This window comes from Echiichthys vipera, assembly GCF_963691815.1.
Source record: "Echiichthys vipera genome assembly, chromosome: 1".
Taxonomy (NCBI): Eukaryota; Metazoa; Chordata; class Actinopteri; order Perciformes; family Trachinidae; genus Echiichthys; species Echiichthys vipera.
This window is the reverse complement of record NC_139826.1, coordinates 25,988,823-26,012,427: the sequence shown is the minus strand read 5'-3', so window position 1 is coordinate 26,012,427 and position 23,605 is coordinate 25,988,823. Positions and strand designations below refer to the sequence as shown.

The 23,605-nt window shown below is 40.4% G+C and overlaps 1 protein-coding gene across 1 annotated transcript in view; it reads right to left on the bottom strand.

Moving 5' to 3' along the window:
- apba2b (amyloid beta (A4) precursor protein-binding, family A, member 2b) overlaps nucleotides 1-23,605 on the bottom strand; it is a 64,046-nt gene that overhangs the window by 24,311 nt on the left and 16,130 nt on the right. The window contains exons 2-4 of the mRNA XM_083917416.1: nucleotides 23,539-23,589; nucleotides 5,465-5,971; nucleotides 3,567-4,810 (exon numbers count right to left, since the gene is read on the bottom strand). Coding sequence (XP_083773542.1) covers nucleotides 3,567-4,810; nucleotides 5,465-5,951 — 1,731 coding nt within the window. The 5' untranslated portion in view covers nucleotides 5,952-5,971; nucleotides 23,539-23,589. The remainder of the gene's footprint in view (nucleotides 1-3,566; nucleotides 4,811-5,464; nucleotides 5,972-23,538; nucleotides 23,590-23,605) is intronic.

The window sequence follows — 23,605 nt, the reverse complement described above, 5'->3', positions numbered from 1 at the left end:
ATTGTTGGGTCTATGTAAATCATAAATAAGTCATTGAGTGTGGTCTTTACCTACTCTGTAAAGTGTCCTGAGATAACTTTTGTTATGATTCGATACTATAAATAAAATTGAATTGAATTGAATTGAACTAAGGGTACTGCATGAACTAGTAATAGGAAACTTGCACCCATCAGTGCACCCATGGCTGTGTTGGTCTTAAAGTGAGGTGTGGTCAGGTGCATTGCTATCTTGAGACAACAGAAAGAATTAGCAATACCCGCCGCCCTGCAGTTAATTCACAGTGGATGGGTTGCGGGTGGGTGAAGTAATACATCATTAATGAAGAAAATATTAATTACATTGTCTAAAATATGAAAAAAGCTGAAGAGGTGCTGTTTCTACACTGTGTACATTTATAAATTCGCTGTTTAAATAGCAATGTGCCAGCAGCAGGTGCACCTGGCTTTTAAAGGAAATGGGTAGGATACTCTGATTAGTTCATGTTACATCCAAAACACACCCATGATAAATGAAGAGACTAAATAGAACCCCTTAGCCCCCTGTGCCTTACTTTGCAGATCATGCACCAACTACTTAGCAAAAGTGGAGTTGGACATACAACTTAAATGCACTTGTGCCATGCACTTTAGACCATGTGCCATAGATCATCTAAATCGGGCCCATAATGTATTATAAGATCAGTCAAACTCTAGTTTATAGGTAGTCAAGAACATCCATAAGATACTTGATCTTATTCATTAAAAGTCACATCTATAATGTTTTATGACTCGATATAGTGCATCAGAAAGCATTATGAATGTTTATGAGTTCAGTCATAAAGAATTATAAATGCATTATAATTCACAATAAATGCACAATGACAGATAAACCTATTTAAGAAATCTCATGGACTCATATAATTAAACAATAACTGTATACATTATAAATATCAAAATGGTTGTTTTCCTGTTATTGAGGAAAGCCCTAGAAAAATGCTGGTAGTCGGTAGGGAAATTCAATCACAGCGCAAAACATACTGTAAGCAAATAGGGGCGACAGTAGCTCAGTCCATAGGTGACTCGGCTGGGAACCGGAGGGTCCCTGTGTGGACCATGAATGGAGCGTAGACTGGTGGCTAGAGAGGTGCCAGTTCATATCCTGGGCACTACCGAGGTGCTGTTGAGCAAGGCACCGAACCCCCAACTGCTCGGGGTGCTGAGCCATTGGCAGTCCCCTCGCTCTGACATCTCTCCATTAATTGCATGTATATAGGTCCTGTTTGTGCATGTGTGTATTTCGGGCCTGTGTGTGTGTGTAACCTGTATAATAATAACAGAGTGAAAAAAATGAATTTCCCTTGCGGGACAAATAAAAATAATTCTTCTTCTTCTAAATAGGTTTGCCTGAAAGAAGAAGGATATTATGGGAAATGATCAGTCTAAATATTTAATATTTGACCCTTGACACAGTGGTGATCATACCAACATGTCACAGTTAAACACTGCCATACTGATGTTTACAACATGTAGCATTTCTAATAAGACTACAATACTGTGTAAAATACTCTGCTTTCCTCAGATGCATCACACTAACAGAATACGTGTGTAGATGACCTCCTCCTGCTTTTTAACACTTTTTATTCATGATCTTTTGACTTCACACTGTGCAGCAAGGCTTTTATTGAATTCATTGTTGTCCTGGTTCGTGTAAAGGTCATGCTGAAGTGCTGTACAGAGAGCATTACATTTAATAACAGAGGACAAGAGGACAGAATAATCTCAGTGAGCCTGTGAGTATTCTGAATCTACCGTGTGATCTACATTCTTCCAATTTAATCCAGTTACACTATCTGACCCAGTTCTGTGCTACAAATGAGCGACACAGTGAATGTAACATGTGCACACTGTGGAGCAGGTGTGTATCAGGATGCTGCCCACAGGAGACGATCCCTATTCTCCTTTAACCATCTGACTGTTAGAAGGCGGGGGAGCTCTGCACGTGTTTGACTCAATCGGTGTGACTGTACAGAGTATAGTGTGCATTCATCCAGGGCTGTGAAAGGGAGAGAGATGAGGAGGGGGACATCTCAAGGTAACATCAGGGAGGGAAAAGGCTAAGGCTATTCTCTGTATGGCAATGAGCAACATGTCATGTAACTCATCTTCAGCTTCTCACTACAAAGCTCTTTTAGACACATATAGTGGCAAGAGTCTGTGCCACAGAGTATTGAAACAGCCTGAATGTACAGTACATTTTCTGCAGGCTCTGACCAGATCAGCATTATGTTGTTGATGTTGTTGTTGGTGTGTTCTGTCTTTTCATTTGTGTGTTTTACTCTGTATATGCAGTCCTGATTCAACACATTAGAAATTAAGAAGTCTGTGATCCATTCATGGAATTTAAAAAAATCTAAAATTGTTGTTTTAGTTTAATTTCTCAATAGCATTAAATTGAATTCGTAGGCCTTTTTGGGCGGTGTAGTGGGAAGCACTGTCGCCTCACAACAAGAGGAGGGTTGCAGGTTCGAATCCGGGGTGGGGCCCTTCTGTGTGAAGTTTGTATGTTCTTCCCGTGTCTGCGTGGGTTCTCTCCGGGTTCTCCCACAGTCTAAAGACATGTTAGGTAAATTGATTACTCTAAATTGCCCGTAGGTGTGAATGTGAGTGTGAATTGAATGGTTGTCTGTCTCTGTCTGTCTCTACAGTATGTGCCCTGCGTTATACTGGCGTCCTATCCAGAGTGTATCCCGCCTCACGCCCAATATCAGCTGGGATCAGCTCCAGCAAGCGGTTGCAGATGATGGATGGATGGTATAGGCCTTTTTGCAGCATTACGTGTCAGTCAAAAATGTCAAAGTATGAAAAGTGGGAACAATAAAAAATGAATGATGGCTGAATTCAATTTTTCAGGGTCCTAGTATGGTGCATTATTATTATTTCTTTTTTTAAGAGGAAGGTGCAATTACAATTTTATAAATAGAAATCAACTGGAGTTCTCAAACTGCAGGGCTGCCATTTTTAACAAGGCTATATCACACCTTATTAACAATGCCTAACAGATAAAATGTTTATTCGTCGACTTTCAGTTGAGATGGCTGAAACTCTTGGTTGTTGTCTGCCACCTCACGTTGTTTTCAGAAAGGTAGCTAGCTTGGTAATAGTCAAGTGTAAATGACTGACATCAGGTGGAAGGTAAACATTAGTGGGAACTTTTACACATAATATTGTTTTAGGATTAGAGTGGGACCTGCAGGAATGAGTAGTATGAGTGAATATTTGTGAAGCAGTCTGTCCTTTCAGCATGTGAAGCTAACATTAGCTCAAACATCTATTACATGGCTGTCAACAGGCTCATTAGGGGCAGTCAATTAAATCAAATCACAATTATAGTATTCGTCAGGAGAATGTATGTTAGATAATAGACCAAATCTGTCTTTTCTTACATCTATTCTGTTTTATTAATTTCCCTCATTGGGTTGGTTTTATGTTTGTTTTGTAAAAACAAACAAAGAGGGACGCTGATACTGTAAGTGTGTAAATGGTAAAAATAAAAATGTTCACAGCTATAACCTTTGAACGACAGCTTACTTGCTCTGGCTGCCATCTGTGCCTGTCTTCAGGGGAGCGTGCATGTGCCTTGATTCCTTTCTGGAGGTCAGGGTTGTTGAGGTGCATGGAGGGCAGGTTCAGGGACTTGGGCCTGCTGTCGTGGCGATGGTGAGCAGGTGGGTAGGGGGCTGCGTCGGGCTTCGCGTGAGGGTAGTCACTTGGTGTAGGGTCCTGCGCTAGCTCCTCTGGGCTTTGGTCAGTGCTGCTGCTTAGACTCCCCATGCTCATACTCATTTTGATCTCCGCAACAATTTGGTCAATATCCTCCTCCGCTTCCTCGCCAGTCTCCCCCTCTACCACCAGCACCTTACGGCTACGGTATGGAGAGACTCGCACTGAGTTCCCATTGTCCTCTGGGGCATAGTAGTCTCCAGTGTAGGCCCTTCCATGTCTCTCCTCTTCGTCACCGTCCTCATCTTCTTCCTCGTTAGGGCAGTACTCCTCGCTCTCTGCCTCCTCCTCTTCGTCTCGGGTGTGCAGGGTGTCTTGCATGGAGGGCTGGTGGTGGAGATGGTGGTGATGGTGATGGTCCAGGATGGGTTCTGGTCTTCCATTGTATATCTGTTCGTCCGGATCTTGCTCCACAACCTCGCAGCGAACCTCGCCTTCTCCATCACCCCAGTCCTCCACCCTGTGCCTCTCTCGTCCGGCCCACTGCTCCTGCCTGACCTGGCCTTCCTCCCTCGCCTCCTTACCTCCCTCTGACCACTCTTCCCTCACCTCAACCTCCTCCTCTTGCCACTCTTCCCTCACCTCTCCCTCCTCTTCTCTCCACTCTTCCCTCACTTCTTCCACCTCTTCTCTCCACTCTTCCCTCACCTCTTTCTCCTCTTCTCTCCATTCCTCCCTCACCTCTTCCTCCTCTTCTCTCCACTCTTCCCTCACCTCTTCCTCCTCTTCTCTCCATTCCTCCCTCACCTCTTCTTCCTCTTCTCTCCACTCTTCCCTCACAGCCCCCTCTTCCTCCTCATCTTCCACCCATTCTTCCTCTCTCACCTCCTCCCCCTCCGCCTCCCCCTCCTCAGCCCAGCCTTCAACAGCCTCCTGACATTCATCAGTGTGGGCTCCGCCCGGCTGCATGGTGGTGACGCTGTCCCCCTGGCTGTGGCTGCTGCTGTGGTTGCAGTCTGCCTGGCCACTGCAGTCCATACCTTCCATGTAACTGTCATCCTCTGGGCAGTAGCGGATGTAGTAAGTCACACCTTCATCCTCCTCCGCCAGCCCTGCAGGGTTTTATGATCACAAACACATGTATCTTATTAACAGGGGCTACCTCATTATAATAACAATAAGCACTGCAGTACTAGACATTCAGAAGTACTTGAGAACCTGTACAGAGAAAACCTGTGATTCATTTAGGTTTGATTGGTTAGTATCAATTAATCTTACTGACGTTTCAGTTGCATGCAGCTACTCAATACTTGGACACAAAGTTTCCAGGTTTGTTTTCATGTGGAAGTTCAGTCATGCTGCAAAGGAAAAGATTGAACTTGAAGGACTGGTTTGAACTTTTCTTTTGAAATTGCACCTTTGCTTCAGTTCACACAACAAAAAAGCATGATTTCAAGTTGAGCTGCAACACCGACATTTTCTGAAGTATGGATACTTTGGATGATGCTGCAGCCTCTGGCTGTTACTTTTAGGTTGTTGTTGTTGTTTTTTTCTGCTTTCCTGAAAATGCTGTTACACTTTTCTGAATTTATTGTTTGTGCAACAGAGATTTAGAAAAAAAATAAAAGAGTGTGAACATAAGTGTCTTTGTCCCGCTTAACATTTTATCGGAGATAGATAATAGCATAGTAATGATGAAAGAATGGATACTGGAGGGGTGATAATGATCAAATATGAATTACCTACATGAATAAAATTGTACTCACCATTGTCATAGTCTTCCTCTTCATCTGAAGTGTTATTAATGTAGTCAGAGCTGGAGTCATCATCCAGGCTGTCAGCTCCACCATGAAAGTCTGCTCGGTCGTGGTCACCTTGGTCATGGTTATGTTCATGGTCATGTTCCGGCGTTGAGGGTGTTGCTGGCCGCTGGTCCTTCAGTTCTGCATCCGCTTGGCTGCTGTACCGCTTCACTTCAACCTCTGTATCTGCATCCACTTCTGGATGGTTGAGACTCACTTCTTGAGACTTGGGAGCAGAGTATTGTGCCTTACAGGAACGGAGGAGGGGTTTCCGATCATGTGACTCCTTGGGGTAGCGGACTGGGCGTTGCCGAGGAGGGAGGGCTTTCAGATCACATGACTCTGTAGGATGAGGGTTGGGACAGGAGGCGAGGCCAGGAGTAGCCATAATGTTTCCTCCGCTGGTCCCCGACCTCTTCCTATGAGCCATGACTTGCTGCTTACAGGCCATGCATTGTTATTGGTCTGATCCTAGGAGACAGATAAAGACACAGATGCACAGCGTTAAAGCAACTTCAAATACAGCTGTTACTCCACACATGCAAGTGCATACACACAAGTCCAATGCTCAAAGCTTAATGCTGTCATTTTTAAAACAAGTACAACAGCGTTTTTGTGTGTTTTAGCAGATCAAGGAAACTGATACCACCCAACATCAAAATGGGAAATCTGTTCAGAGTAGGGTTCCTTTAACAAACACACCATTGTCAATTTCTTTTTTTTGCACTTTGCATACAGCTGCAAAATTATTTTAGTGCTTGACAATCTAATATTTTCTTGCAATTGAGAACGACAGTTTTTGGTTTACTTCTACATCCACATTCAGAGGAATTATTTTGAGCTTATTTAGCACAATTTCAACTTCAAATACGACAACAGTGGGCTCAACATATCACTCAGGCTCAGCTTTAGAACAACAGACACAATGACCAGCTAAGCATACTGCCTTCACATAAACCTAATGGGACACTTCCAGAGACAGAATCAATAGTTAGATCAAGGGCATCTCCACATAGCCCTGATACTATACCATTGGGCTTGCAGATGTCAATCATGACTGACTGAAGATTGATCTTTTAGTAGCTTGGTGGCTGAGAATGATCAACTTGGGAAACAATAAAGTATGCTCCTACACAATACCTGTTTGAGTGGCAATGAATCAAATGTTTCTTTCTCTGCTGTGAAGAAGCAGCTTGACTAAAAACCCACAAATGTAGACGTTTGTTCCCCCTCTACTATAACAATATGAACTTGAACATGCGTCTGTGTGGTGTGATAGAACTCATTGAAATTTATCATCACACATCAATAACTATACTAACAAAATTATGGCGAGTCTTTCAACAGCTATGTAATCCAACCAACTAAAAGAGTTCAGAGTATTTTTCTTTGTCAAGCGTGCCTCCTGTGTCCCATCATCCATTTTGTCGCCATCCCCGCTTTGCTGTGCCATCCAGTTGCCATGAACAACTGCCCTCAAGAGTGGTGTTGTTGCTGCTTTCCCCCATTTTCCTTCAACATAATTACATTTTCCATCACGAGAGAGATTGCACTGGTTAATTAGCTTTGCACACCCTGGCACAAATACATCCTCTCGAAAACACAAACACACAAATACAGAAAGCAGCACACATGCGCACTCACGCACACACACTTAGTTGTTCCACAGGTAGCCAAGTCAGGCATCTAAGATTAAATGTGTACACAAAGCACAAGGCTGACTGGCCCTTTCTGTATCAACTCAGACAAGTTAGAATTAAATAATAAGAGTACTTCCATGGCGGTTACTGATCATGCAATACTTGTAAATGCACAGACATGGACACACATGTTCTGTACACCTGATGAAATATAGCAGCATATACTGTATATTTAATGAGGCAATTTTGTTCATTATTAAAACAGCACATAAAAAGGTTTTCACTTAATGATATAAAAATTACCTCAGCTTGTTAACCTCTAGGAAACGTGCAGTAACTGTATGTCTTACCTGAGGTCCTGAGCTGGGGTCTGGGATACAATAGCACTAGGATCTGCTCTAACAACAAGTCCCATCCTCCCTCCTTCCCTCCCTCCCATCTCTCTTCGCTCCTCCCTTCCCCCACCAGCTGCTACACAGCATGCACCTCCCTGACTCCACCCTCCTTCTTCCTCCACATTATATCCCAGCATCCTCCTGTAGAGACCCAGCCTCCTTCAATTCCCCAGAGCTGAGGGCAAGGATTGGTAACTATGGGTAACTGCATCCCCTGGGGACCGTTACCCTTCGACCTCCTCTTTGTTGGCCTCCTTAATTGTGTGTGTGTGTGTGTGTGTGTGGGGTTGCCCGGTTGTTGTTGATAACATATTTTTATTATTTTTCTGATTCTTTATATATATTCCTCATATATATGTATTTATATATGGTATTAAAACTGCTGTGTAATTGTGTTAAAATCCTCATTCAGGTGGTTTTTCCCAAATCTGCTTTGTCTGACATGTATTTCAGATTTTTCTGTGTTCATTGAATTTGCATGTACTGTTTGTGCATCCCAGGACACATGAAGGATATGTCCCACCTGTTTAGTCCCATTAGAACAAATTGAGAATTCATTATTATATATAGTACAACTATGATTTTACACACAAGATGTGTCTATATGTCATGTAATTTTATGATCTTTCAATATGTTTATCTGTTTGTCTGTTTACCAACATATCCATAACCCCTATATTAACTGTATGATCACAATACTAATATATTTCCTTTGACATTTGGGGGGTTTCTTTTTGTATTTTAGCTCACAAAGATACCTATACAAACAAACATACAAACATTGCATTCCTTAATTATGACATTTCTCATTACATGAAGTTTCCTCATTATTATTTAATGGTGCCTACTACTCAAGTAGATATTTAGAAGAGTTTTAATAGCAGCTACTTAAGTTACACTCACCTGACTGGAAGCTCACTGCCTTGCTCATGAGCACTTTGTCAGATTTATTTTTTTTGTTTCACTGCCAAAAAAACATTTCCCCACCTATAGGGACATGGTGATTAGGTTAAATTGCAATATAGTTTGTTCAATCCAATTAAATGTAGTTGTAATATTTTAGTGTGGAACATTTTTCAGTGGACATATCTTCTGGACCTAATGCTAAGTCAACAGTTGGCTGGTACCATTGGGCCATGTGTGGCTCTGGTCAGCTAAAGACTGACTGTTGATGCTGAATTGCTGAGGCAGGCAGTTCGTAAGGGAAACATGCACACTGAATCAGTGGAAACTTTACAGTGCCATTTGCAATTATTTAAGCAAAAATATTCTCCATTTGTTCTGAGATTAATTAGATTAATAGTGGCATGAGATTGGTTGGCTAATTTGTTCTGTTCTGTTCTCTTATGCAGGCGTCGAATGTATGTCAATATCTGCGGTCAGCTGGTGTGTAACTTTAAACGGGCAACATTAGACGATCTTAAACAATATTAGACGTTGTGAAGTAACGCAGTTTTCCTTTTGACCATGCACTTCATCTAATTTCTCATAGAACAAACCAAACAAAAAACTATTTGCATCTGTTCACGTCTTAAATAACATTTTAGGGTTTTTAACAGTAACAGCAGTTATAAACAGACATAAATTACAGACAAATCTGTGGGTAATTTTAAATCTTTTGGATTGTAATACTAAGTCACGACTGTCTCTACTGTGTGCTGTCCTGGCTCCCAAATAGTGAAACGAGCTCCCCATCGGCATTCGGAAGGCAGGGAATCTACACATCTTCCGCCACGGGCTGAAAACGCTTTTCTTTTGTCTGCACCTTGGCTAAGAAGATGATTAATAAAAATTTAAAAAAGCACTTATATGTAGCACTCTATAGATCGGCTTATTTGAAGCTACCAAATTTACTTAATAACATGCTCTTCTGGTTTGTACCCTAATTGTTGAATGCACTTATTGGAAGTCGCTTTGGACAAAAGCATCAGCTAAATAAAATGTAATGTAATGTAATGTAATGTCACTTTAATCCCAAATTTTCTTCTGACGATTGATTTTATTTTCTTCCCCCTTCTCTGTCCACCCTGTGCTTTTGAAAAGTTGCATAAATGTAATTGTTCTTATTCCACAAATCTTTTTTTAAGAATATTTTACATGCAGGGAGTGGGCAGAACCTTTTTAAAACACAAAATGAGGACATTGCTATAACATGGTCAGTATCTAAAAACCTAGCCTCAACACAAATGTGTCAAAATTTTTGCGTTTCTTCCTACAAGATCTCTATAGCGCCTCTATAGTGAGTTTAAAAGACTGTGTATCCCAGTTGTTTCTCTGCCTTGTGCCCATTGTATGCAGGGATATAATCCAGCCCCAGGGTAACCTGAATAAAAATAGAACGGCTGGCTAAAGAAAATGAATCAATGATTGGTGAAAAAGAAATCAGAATCCAGCTGGCTCCATCACTGTGCATTTTATTTCTACATCCCACCTACACACACACAAAGTATCCCTGTCTCACATAAATGCTCTGAAATGTAGGCACTGATTCAAACCATAACCTTCATCGCTAAAAAAAGGTTTCTCACACACACACACACACACACACACACACACACACACACACACACACACACACACACACACACACACACACACACACACACACCAATAGTACCAAAAAGTTTATACCAGCCAGCCTGCAGTATCCCAATTGTCTGTTTTGAGTTGCAGCTGGGAACCACTTGGCTGTCTCCAATGACAGACCTATTCATGTCTGCCACAGAACGCTTCATTTACAGTAAGATAAAGCTTCAAATTACCCTCAGACCCTTGTTTGGCAGACATATGTCCAAAAACGGTTGTGTGTTTTTGTGTGTGTTTGCGTGAATGTGTGTAGTGTGTGTATGAAGAGGAAAAGAAGGGCTGAGGAGAGGACAGAGGGTAAGAGAAGCAGTATGAAAGCAGCAGATGGCTCAGTCAGAGTAAGGGCCTCGGGAATACTAATGTCTCTCTGCCTTGAATTCTAAGATGAGTCAGGCTTCAACAGGGAAAAGGCAAAAATGACAGGAAGGTGTGTGAAGAACAAAAAACACGAGGCGGGAAGATTATCGGCCAAACTGTAATATAACTATTCAAGTCTTCATTAAATATAACAAGACAGAAATAGGTAGCATTATTGATTATATTAGCCTATAAATTAACAAATCCTCTTACGGTGTGGGACAGTAATGATCACAATCATTGAGGTATTTAACTGAGAGGTTTTCAAAATTCGGGTACATGGAAAGGTGAATACATGACACAGCAATGACAAATTTCTCACAACCCCACTTTTTTAATGTTACCAGCAAAACAGTGCTCCAAAAGGATACTGTATGTGAGCATACATTAGTTCTTTTGAAGTTAATTTCAATACTGATACATCCTACAAGTGTCATGTCACCGCGGTGGTAAAGACATTTTTCTGGTAAACGCTCTAAGCATTAGCTGGACCACTAGCTTCTCAAAGTTACTGACCCATACGATACCCACTCTGTCTGTATTTGATGTCTGTATTTAACAAGTAAATGCTTTACATATTCTGCAAAACATGACCGAAACATGGATGAACCATAAAGTGTTCAAGTTGTCTCTCTTCTGGTGTCTTATTTCAATCTTTTCCACTTCCACTGCCAGATTCAGACACACCACAACTTTGATATCTACTTCTTTACATAAATAATAGAAAAATAGATGTTGGAAGTGGCTTCTTTTCATTTTGTAGGGTTGTAGACTAAAGAAATACTGTAATTATTAGTTGAACCACTGCAAAGTTGAAGCCCTAAATCGACACAGCTAACTGCAGTATTATACATTATATCTAACCTTAACTGCAGTATAATTAAACTATATATTTTCGCGGCTGTTTTGACTAACTGAAGGCAAACGGATTCTGCTGCTGACAAAATCATGCAACACTGATGGCCCAACCTCGTCAATATGTTGCATTCTGAATAAAAGAAACTGCAACAAGCATGCGTATAAGAGTGCAACAAGTATTCAAGTCATGCCATTTGGCACAATTAAAGTTGTTCTTTTGTCTGAAACCTGATAGGACCAGCACAGACTACAGATTAACAATACAATAAAACTGTGATGGCAGTAGGTGGTAACTGTTAACAAACACATTCAGCTATATTTGTGCCTGTACGTGCACACTGGTCTAAATGATGTCGTTGGGGTCTTACCAAGTCTTACCCCTGCTTGCAGCTCGGGGAAAAATGAGACCTGTTTTGTAAATTTAAAGTTAAAAGGGATGGAATATTGAGAACTTCACTGAGTTTCTGTAGAGAAAGTGAAAATGGAGAGAAAGAATCTTCTCTATTTCATTTCTTTTAAAGCTGGAGACATGGCCACCTGCTGCTACTCAGCACAGGGGAAATTGCCGTTTCAACTGAAGTGTGCTTTCTGCTTGGTGCTCTCTCTCTTTTCCACATATGGACACAAAGACTCGCAGAGGATAAATAAAGACAGAACATACAACTTATTGCATAAAAATCATATTAAAAGAATAATAATGCACAAAAAGGCCTGAATAAATAAGTGTAATGGGATATAATGGAAGATAGTCTCATCTAAGAAAAGATAATGAAAATATGCCCAAAAATCAACAAAAAGAGCCACAAACCAAATACAAGTCAGAGATATAGCCTGGTGGCTCAAACGTCACTAATTAAGGCTTTAATATCCTGGTTTTCTAAGGAGATTTTCATAAAAAACACATTTCATGGGTGCGGGATAAATTGCTGGGAAAAACATCAAACCCCTTGAAACTGTGACACAATGATGATGTTGTCAGAACCTCTTACATTACTTCAAATCTCATTTTCAATTAAAGTCAATAGGATCACAACACGAGAACAGACAACTGTAATTAACTGTTTTCACAAAAAAGAAATCACTCATTCAACTGTTGTTGTTTTTTTAATTTTGATTGCAATTGACACTACAGGACTGTCTGCCTACGGAGTCAATTAAACCTCCCTGTTGTGTGAAATTGAGATATCTGCATTTAGCTTCAAAAAGCCACATTTTCATTATATTGAGCTTCTTTTGCAAATTGATTTGAATGTTCCCTAAAATACAGTGGTTGATGGTGTGATGCATGACTAAGTTTAACTCCCAGTGACCGTGTTGTGTACAGTGGAAAAATGACTGATATTAAGCATTTCCTGTGAATCAAACTGATTCTCATTTATATCAAGGGTTGGAGATAAGACACCTAATCAGAATCAGTCTTCAGGACCACAAAAAACTATCTGACAGGGTATTAAGCCTCATTACAAAGCAATACATTCAGTTTAGTTTGATTTAATGTATTCATCCTGGAAGAAGAAAATACTATTTTTCTCTATTGATAGAAGAACCAAGCATTCCTTTTATTGATAAGGCCAAACTGGAAAAGAAGAAAGCCTCTGCCCTTTCAACTGGGGGTCAAATATTAACCATTATTATTATATTAGCCACCTACCTTCTCCTATACTAGTGGCAGCATATCTGCCATATACTCACTTCCTTATGTAGCATATTGATATAATTTATCCAAAGACCATCTGCTTTAAGTTCCGACAGACAGACCAAAACAATCAATTTGAGCATTATGGGGGGAAATTTGAATTTCTGAGATATTGTATGGTGAAGTTAATACTTTGTGATCCATGAAATAATCCCTGCTGCCCTTCATGAAGCTGCCATCCGTCATCTTTATGAGGGTCAGCTCTGATCACGTGATCTTGTAAACATTCATCTGTACAACATTAAACTACCCTTGCAGCACTTCTACATCGTTAAACATATGTTGATAAATTGTGTAATATAACCCGGCCATGCTAGAGTTGTGCTGCTTGTAAATAAAGAATAAAGGCACTATCAGAGAGAGACAGACCGAGAAAATGAGTTCCATTTCCGCTGGCTCATTGAGATTCAGCGTTTGTTCTCCTAACAGCCTCCCACTTGCTTCAGGACAACAACAAGAGAGTGAAGCGGGAGACGGGAAGAGAGGGAAAGCAGAGACTTGGTGAGCAGCAGGAATGGCAAAGGGCCACAGAAACGCATCGCTCGCTCCCCCGCCATTCTGCCTGCCAATGTCCATCTTGCCACTTCAAGCACAACACCAGACACACCCTCCTCCTTCACCCTTGACTGTTACCATGGCAACTCTTTGTTTTCCAGTGCTGTCTCTCAGAGGAGGTCTCAGCCAATCTTTAAATAACCTCTTTTTATAAAACAAAAACATGCACCCACACAATATTCAAACTAATAGCATCAACAAGAAATTGCAACACTTTTGGTGTGTGTTGTGTTGAGTAAATGTGTCACCTAACAACACATGAAGGCAGAATGAATCCATCAAATGAACATTTTCCTATCTGGGTGGCCCAGCATCATTTAGCCTCAGGAACACCGGCAACAAGCCTCCACACAGATTCACAGTGTGTAAGATAGTTTCCAAAACAAGTCTAAAGGGGAGACCTTCCCCTTATTGTTTGTTTATTAATTTTTTCGAGTGTTATTATTCTTTCTAAAATAGTTTATTCTCATACTGAGGTTAGATGTTACCATGCATTCACACCCAAAAGCGATGGAGGCGATTAAATCGCCCGGAACACGAGTATCGCGTCGCTTGCTCACATTTGTTACATTTTTGATCATCGCTTCATTTGTGTGTATCGCATGTAGCAGCCAAGGCGGCTATCTAACTGAAGCTAACCCCGGGCTCAGCCTACTCTGCTGTTGTGCTAAATGGAAGTGATGCTAGTGCTAACAGGGATCTGAATGATTTTAAAAGGACAGAAATAAGCTCTCAGATGAAGTGTGTGGCTCTTAAAAGAGCCGTGGTGTTGTAGTGAGATCAGGCCATCAGTGATTTAACCTCTGAAGTCGTACAGGAGCTGCCCGGTCTCCTCCTCAGCTCCAATGAGCATGTCGCTGCCATCCACAGTTCATAGTTATATCCATCGCAACACATGCGATGATGCAATAGACGCGATGGACGCATCATTGCTGCATCGCAACGCTCTTATCGCTAGGAACGCGTCGCCCGAAGTGACATTGCGTCATTTACATTGATTATGAATGGCAGCTTGACGCTTTCATCGCCTCCATTGCTTTTGGTGTGAATGCACGGTTATGATGTGTTTCAAGTTAAACAAGATCCAAGGGGAATGTTTTTGAAGAAATTAATTCTTATAATAGTAATATTTACCACAGTAGGAGAAGAGTAGACATTTTGCTTTTTTAAAACTTAGCAAAGTATCACCCGGGTTAACTTAGAGCTCTAGGGCTGGCCAGGTGGCACATGGGGGTTAGGTTGGCCTACATTTTAAAGGGGAACATGAAAAGCCCTCTAAAGTCTGCCTGGCAACAGGCCCAGTCTAAAGACAGCTAAACACAGCTAAATGGCCCAGAGGGAAACAGATACTGGGGCAATTTCACAGGGTTTAATTGAAGCTGTCTGGGTTAGGTTACTGATGAGAGTGAATGTGAGAGACAGCGAGACAAATAAAAAGCATTCAGGTATTTTATATAAGATAACGAAAAGGGGAGGGGGGGGGGGGGGTTTACAGTAAAAGCAGCCTTTACAACACCCATCACATTGGGACAGCCACCACTGCATTCACATTAGTAACAGGGTGAAAAAAATTGTTTTCGATTTAATGACAAATCCTGCCACATCGCTCTACTCTCCCCCAACCAGGCGGAAATCTGACAACAAAATAAATGGGTATTAATCTCATAGCCAAATAAAAAAGGAGGGGGATTATAAAGATTATGGAGATGCTGCAAATTAAAAAATATGATTATTTGTTCTGTCTGCTGATACAATATAGAGTGAAGCACACAGGACAGAAAAAAAGATATGCAATTAATTTTAGTTTGAAAGGGTATTCGTAATTCTTTTGTGTGGATCCTGACAAAAAGTCCATCATTCTTAGGAAATGAGAAGTGACATTAAAAAATTATCTGAAAAGCAAAAAAGTACTTTCTTTTTTTTTAATATTAAAAAAAACGTCAATAGTAACTTAAATAATCAGCCGAAATTAAGTTATAGCTAATTTGTAACAGTGTACATTCTAGGTTAAGTAATACTCAAATGTAGGAGGTCTTACTTACTGCAGCTTCAAAAAGCAACAATGTACAAATCATAACATTAGTATCTTGGAATCTTTTGTACGGCTGATCCAATGAGCTACAGGTATGATTAGTTCATCTTTTCTGCAGTAAAATCCATTAAACACAGTCTGTAATCTTGTTTTGCAACCCCTGCTGACCAACAGGCCTTTTCAATAACCACCAAATAATGATAAAACAGATTACATTTTGACAAACGACAAACAGCATTGAGCAGAATGGACAATATCACTACACTGTCTGCTACACTGAACAGTCATTCCTTCTGAATTGTCACACATTGTCTGGTAAGATGAAGATGCTAAGATTTGCTCCCTGGCTGACACAATGGTCCACATGATCCCTCAGTTAGAGGTCTTTTACAATCCTGCTTCTTATTGACCCCTCTCCAGAAACAGCTCCCTCCTCAGGCCTCTAATCCTCATTCTTTGTATACTTTCAATCAACAGCAGTTATTTCACTCTCTTAACCTCTGTCAGGTCCTTTCAAACCAGAACAACGGCAGTGGCTTGAATCTGCTGAGTCAGGTGACTTCTTGATAATGACTGCCAATAATGGACGTTCGACAGCTGCCTCATAATTACATTTACAGAATGTATGTTAGTATCAAGACTATTCTCCGAAAGGCAACTCAGATATCAGACAAAAAACATGTACTTTCACAAAGCTGTCTTCCCGATGACAGAATCGGGAGAAAATAATAATATTCATTGAATGCGGTGATGGTCATTGTATTAAGTGACAGCACAGAAAAGAGAAAGCAATATTGGGCCGGGAAATATCTTCTTGTCTTGTTGAGAGACAGAGAGGCTGAGTGATAACGGCCGGGCCCGCTAATGCAGTTTGGTGGCAGGCACATGAAATAACTTCTGGGTTTGGTCAATCACACAACCTCTCAGGGAAAAACAGGAGGAAAATATTCATCAGATTTCACATCACAAGAAGGAATACACCCACAAACGCACAAGTACTGTAGTGCACATTCCAACTCCCTTTTTCCACATCTATACATGCTTAGGCGACATGCATTTGTGACTGAAATCCCTTGAAAAACAGCACAATAGAGTGTTGATAATAATTAACTGTTAATTGAAAACAGCATGCTTGCCGCATATGTTTCCCATTTCACTAAGTTTGCCTCTAAAAACAGAACAGGGCTGAATGTTTTACTCTTCTTTGCTTTGCAGCGATGCAAATGTCTGCATATCCTAAAACCGACCATGAGAGCATGCACGCTGACAAGCTTTGTGTGAGTTTTTGTTTGGTTTTAGTATCACTGCTGGCCAGCTGACAGAGCTGAGGATTAATCACGCAGACAGTGCCAGCGCAGCCACACAGAGGAGCAGGACCACTCCTGACTAAAACAAAAGATGGACAGACACAAAGAGGCTTGGTGTTGATTATCCACAACATGTCCCCATGTTGCAGATGTGTGTGCATGAGTTTGTGTGTGTAATTGTGTCTTCGACCTGTATGACAGAGTGTGCCAACAGTTGACACAGTTAACCCTGGTTTGTTGTATCTGATTGCCTAAGTGTGTGTGTGTGTGTGTGTGTGTGTGTGTGTGAGTGAGTGAGAGGAATTGCCACATCAATCCTCCTGAAGCAGCAGCAGATTCAGTTGGAGGTGTCACTCTTCCCAGCCTCCTTTATGCTTTACTGAACTCAAGGGAAACACGCTGAGGAAGATTGAAATCTGCCCACTGCCCACACACACACACACACACACACACACACACACACACACACATTACATGTTCTCATGTCCATGTCCTCTGTATGTTTTCTGTATTCCCCAGCAACTGTTCTTTCATATATTCAAACTCCAAAGCATGACAATATCTATTCATGTGTGTTGCATAATCTACAAAGGTTTTTTTTTATTCATCCCATTTAAGTCTGTTTACTTTTGAGAGCTGGAAAAGCCATCTTTGAGCCTCTTCATATTAACTATAAAGCTATGCTAATGAGGTTTGGGAATCTTTTCAGATGTGGAAGCTTGGAGAAAACAAGGAGACAATCACAAAAGCAAGTGCAGTTTGACAGAGGAGGCAGACCTGCTATGTAATAATGTATGATTCAAAGCTATTTTAAGATTGCGGTTTGCTAAACCTAGATTTCTTTGGGGAAATCTCGCTCACATTGCTTAGTGGAAACTGTGCCAAGCAGGAACACAGTCAGGACCTGGGTTTGGTAATGGGGCTGGCTCTGGCTCAGTGTTTTACCTACACAAGGTAGGAGAACATGTAACTGCTCAGATGTGGTGTCATCAGACACCTCTGGTTTAAATTGTGAATGTCAAGGCAAGACAGTCGTCTCTACCTATATATTGTATATCTTGTTTCTCTCTCTCTTCTATCTCAGTATAAATCCCCAACAAGTCAAAAGATAAACTGGATAATACATTCAGAAGTTAAGAATATGATTTTATGATTAATACTCACTAATACTCCTTAAAAGGGCAAAGTCACAAAATATTCAGATCAAATATGACGATTTAGGGTTTAAAACTGTATTGTGAACTAAGACGAAAACAGAGCTATGATGATGTGAAGTGAATGTTATTATCAGAGACCTGGAGATCTGACTGAGGGTTAAATTATTACTTTAAGTTTTGCATTTTTCATAGTGATCAGACTGTATTAATGTCAAGAGACTTCTAACAGGGCTAAAAAGCTGCTTACTGACCAATATATCCACTGTGAAAATAGTTTTCAATTTCTCCGACAGATGGAAGTAGGTAAGTTGATGTCTGTGTTTGAAACTAGGACTAATAATTATTTTCATTATCAATGAGCATGTTTATTATTAATAATTTAGTCTATACAATGTCACAAAATTGTAAAAAAAAAAAAAAAAAAGAGTCCAAGGTGGCATCTTCACGTCTTGTTTTTTCTGACCTACAGCTCAAAATCAAATGATATTCAGGTTAGTTCACATAAACAGAAAAAAGTAGGCAAATCCTCACAAATGAGAAGATTTAACGACAGATTGTTTGGTTGTTGTTTTTTTTTGCATTACTTTGATGATTATTTGATTATCAAAATGGTTGCTGATTATTTTTCTGTCCATTAACTAATCGATTAATTGCAGTCCTCTGTTTATATACAGGGGTATACAGAAATTCCACAGTATCAAAGGAGAGAAGAAGAAAAGAAGGTGCCAGAGAGCGCTCCATGTGTGTTACAGTAAATGTTTGGTGGGACATGAAATGAGGCAGAAAAAAATGCTGCTGCAACGTGCCACGAAATTAAAGGGGCACTACTGAATTATGTTGCATGTGCAAACCAATGCAGACCAACGTCGCCCAATTAAAAGAAACCAATGTATCATAAATTTCATCAAAGTCACTGTTCTACAGTAATAACTGTATTCAGAAAAAATTGCATTTATGTTTTTTGCATTCATAAATGCATAAAATCAGCAAACGCATTCAAAGGTACAATATCACAGTGGAACTACTATATTAATAAAAAAAATACAGGACAGAGAATATAAAAAAAAATATATTAAAAAAAACTATGTAAAAGTAGACTGAAAACTGTACAGATTATAGAGACATGATATCAAAAAAAGTGTAAATGTGAACACTTGGTCCAACAGTTATGGAGCCAAAACACCCACACAAAAACACACTGCCCATTTGCCTGCAGATCCTAATGGCGCCTTGGCTGTAGCAATCAGACGTTTATGCTTTCATGCTCTCAAGTTTATGAAATGGATGAAACAATATGCAGCAAAAGGTCATGGGTAATTAAACTAAGTGCAAACCAACACTGTTAACACTAGGCATAGCTGGAGATATACTTATCTACTTCACATCTGTCATAAAAAATATTTGGTTTGAAAGTCAAACAACAGAGAAGCCCATGAAAACATCTACCTTTTATTTACTTGCTGTTTTTCTGTATTGTATTTCTACTACAACTAATACTACTGTTATTTCTGCCTGCTCTGGTTGTGTGAGGTTGTGTGTACAAAAATTTTGAGTCTGGATGTAATGATAGAGGATGTCATATATTGTAAAGATTGGGTGATCCCTCTGGCACACTTGTAATTTGGGGCTCTATATAAACAAAATTGAGTTGAGTAGAAAAGACATTTCACTGAAGTGACAGTTGACAAACATTATCATGCATGTCTGCAGTACAGATATAATTTCAGCCTAAATGTATCTAAAAAAAATCATATCTGCATATGAATGCAGAATCTGTGAGCAACAGTACACGATCTTGGCTTAATCGTTCTGGTTACTGTTTGTCTTCAAAGTAGTGTTTACCATTCACATTCTAGCAGGTTTCAGTTGCATGCAGGTAAACTGTCAGTGTGGATAACAGACGAGGCAACGCATTGGCCGAAATGCAATCTGGGACCATCGGCTATGGTCTGAAGTTGAGATATCTTTTTAAAATCTGCATGATGCTTAGATATGTTTATAGAGACCCAACTCAAATCTAGAATGTCAAGTAAAAATATAAAAAATGTACCGGTACACAGAAGAGGACGTCTTGGCCCGGTTATCCGTTACCCGGCTTCAACAGAATCCCCCAAATATTGGCCATTGTTACCAGAGGTTTGATCGCAGATAGGTCCTGCAATTGCTTGGGATGCAGCCAGGGATCATAAGAGACACCAAGGACAGAGAAGGGTCTGACGGGGCTCAGCAGGGCTGACTGACCAAACACAGCCAACAGCAGCATTTATCCCATGACGACAGAAATCTGGATTATTGCAGCTCTTATTTGAATCCCCTTACATCACATCACTTTGTATTTGGTCTCTCTCCTCCCTTAAACTAAAACCATAGACCTTTCGTCCCATTTAGTCACTATAGTATTAAGGGGCAGTATAGTGGCCTTGAGGATAAAAAGGTTGCCCTTCAGCTTGAGGTTCACCTGCTGTGGTTTCTGAGTACAACACTTAATCATCACAGGTCCTGATTCAATGTTCTGTATCTTACCCCACACTCTGACCTTCTCTTATTGACCTACAGGAGTGAATTAAGTGGTGACATTATCATGACACCATTATTAGGACTTGTGAGTATGTGAGCAGGTTTGTCCACTCATTGCAGGGTCAGCGGTTCAATCCACGGTTTCTCCTGTCGACATTTAGAAGTGTCTTTGGGGAAGACACCGAGCCCCAAATTGCTCCTTGTGCTCCTGAGTATTAGTGTGAACGGTTAAAATGTAAAGAGCGTTGGATAAAAGCGCTACATAAATGCAGAGCTGAGGTAATCTGAACAGCCACTGATGTAGTTTGCTACTAAGAGCACATCTGTGCTGACTTTGGAAGGAAGCACATCATTACTCCTTTGTTAGCTAATATCAGATAACAAACTATGCTTCTTTAACACATGAAATCTGACCATTTTCACAGAAACCTAGTTGGTGAGTGTTGAAATGGAAAGAGTTGACTTAGTACATTAGGTACTCCACTATACTCCACTTCCTCAATCTATTACTGATTGTTAAATATACCTTATATATAACACATATATAAAAACTGTTTATTCATTTAAAGGGTTCCTGAGTCCACATTAATTAAGTTACATGCCCATATTCCACAGAATATGCAGGTTAGTGGGTTTACTACTGTGTTTTTTACATATTTATGAATATTGGGACAGCCAATTGTTTTCTGAACATGCATGGTGGAAGTGAAGGATAGTTCTATGAGCTTATAGGGATCATTCTGATTATTTAAGTATATATCTGTGTAATTTAGCTGAGCAGCAGGGACTGCCATCTGAGCAGGGGGACAAAAAACAATTTGCTCAGTGGGAAAATTTAAAATGTGTTCACAGCTTTCCCAGAAACTGAACTGCAATAAGCAGAAGAATTTTCAAGCTGTACAGTATTATGATACAGACATGGACACACATTCATACAGTACATGTACACACAAACTACTGACTGTGGATTCTTTTAAGTTTTCAGATAATTGCAAACCCTAAGAAGAGCAGAAGAAAGGAGAAGAGAGAAAAAGTGCAGATGATTCCTCACAAAGTTAACAGCATATGTGATGACAGATGAGACCAACTTCACAGCATGGCATCTAATTCCACCATGACTTGGGGTTAGTTAATAGAACATTCTCTGTGTGGTATCACAGAAACAGTGTACATATTTATGGAGCCGCGCTGGCTTTTGATGATTTATAACAAGTTATGGGACTGCCACATTCATTGTCCTTCCCGTCGTCTTCAAAAGGTTTAATCAGAATAAGTGAAGCATAGCAGCTGGCAGACTGAGCACACATCACTGCACTGGCTGACTCATATTTCAAATGCCGCCATCCCCAAATCTAGTCTGCCACTAAAGTTCCCTACATAAAACAAAACAACCATGGATTTCCCATATCAGTGACGTGCAGATGGATGGAGAGTATGGCTGTGAAACTTATGTCAATGATCGGGTTCTGGAGTCACAGCTCCTCAAAGACCACATTGTGTATCAAAGTCTGAAACCCAGAGCAAACACCCGTCTCTTTAATCCCTTTATGGAAGAGGATGTGGTCAAAATCAACAGTGAACATGAAATTAGCAGACAAGTGGAATGGATGGACTATGTTGGTTGATGATGGATGATATTAAAGTGACTACACAAATACTGTTATACAGTGTCAGGATGATACAGAGCTCTATTAATTTCTCTCTAGGAGGATGGCGCTGTAGCGGGTTGGATGAATATTCTAGCATAATATTAATAATTGATGAGGGGAGGCAGTGTTGAGAGGCTCACAACACTTTGGATTGCTCGACTGTTGTTTTTGCATCGTCTTCCTCCACCCCTGTACAGTATGTCCTCAGTCAGGTTCCCCCATGATGCTCTACCTCCTCCTCCATCGGCACACAGGCCGCACGCATCCTCATGCTCTCCTCCTTCTCCATTTCCCACCTTACTTGAGCTGTACTGTATTCACAAAGAGCTGGGTGATGTGGACATGTATCTAAATACTTCAATAATGTGAGTGTTGGTTCTTTCTTAACATAGTTACAAATTAAATTGTAACTATCATTAGCAGGCTGATGTGGTGTGATAATCGAGTAGGTTCATTCTTCGCAGCTAGTTCAGCCACTAAATTCAATAACTCAGTTGAAGGTAAACGAAGTGATGGACAAATTAACACATATTACATAGTTGTTGTGAGGGTTTGTGTGGTAGTTTGTTGTGTGTTTTTTTTTTTTTGCAATTAGCCATTGCAAAACATTACAATGTGCCAGTTAGGGAAGTGTGATATTAATAAATGGGCTTCGTCTCTGATGCATAAAATTACTAACACAAGCGTGCGACTTACTGGAACCATAAGCCATAAGCCAACCATAACCAAAAGGACTGGTTTAAGCTAACAAGCCAGCATCGCTTAATAGCGGAGGATATCTGTTGTTGCAATGCTCCACCATATAGATGGATATACTAAGCAAAAACATTACATTGCTTTAATGCAGCCTTAAACACCAAGAAAAGTAACTGTGTCACTGAGCTAAATAAAGCTCCACACTACAAAATATCTAATATCTAAATATAATATAACTTCCTCCCATACTTCTTCCACCCTTTTAGTCTTTATTCTGACCCCTCATATCCTCCTTCCTTTTTTTGTTTCTACGCCCTAATGGCATGTCTCAACGGACAGCCAGGCAAGTAAGGGAGCTCCCCAGGGCCCAGAGTTTGTAGTGACTGCTTGTTCAATGCCCAGCAACAGGTCTGAGGGTACCAGCACAAAGAAACATACATTTGAAAGTGGCCATCCTATCATTATTGTAGATGCATCTAAACGGTCTTACAGTTTGGATAAACTTGACTTCTTTTCATGTGGCACCATAAGAATTCCTCCCACATTCTTCAGTTTACTGCAACACCTGCCAAGGCACAGAGAAGCCAACTCACTGATATCCGTAGGTAGGCAGAGCAGCTCCACTCTGTGCTCCAGGCGATGACCTAAAACAAAACAAAA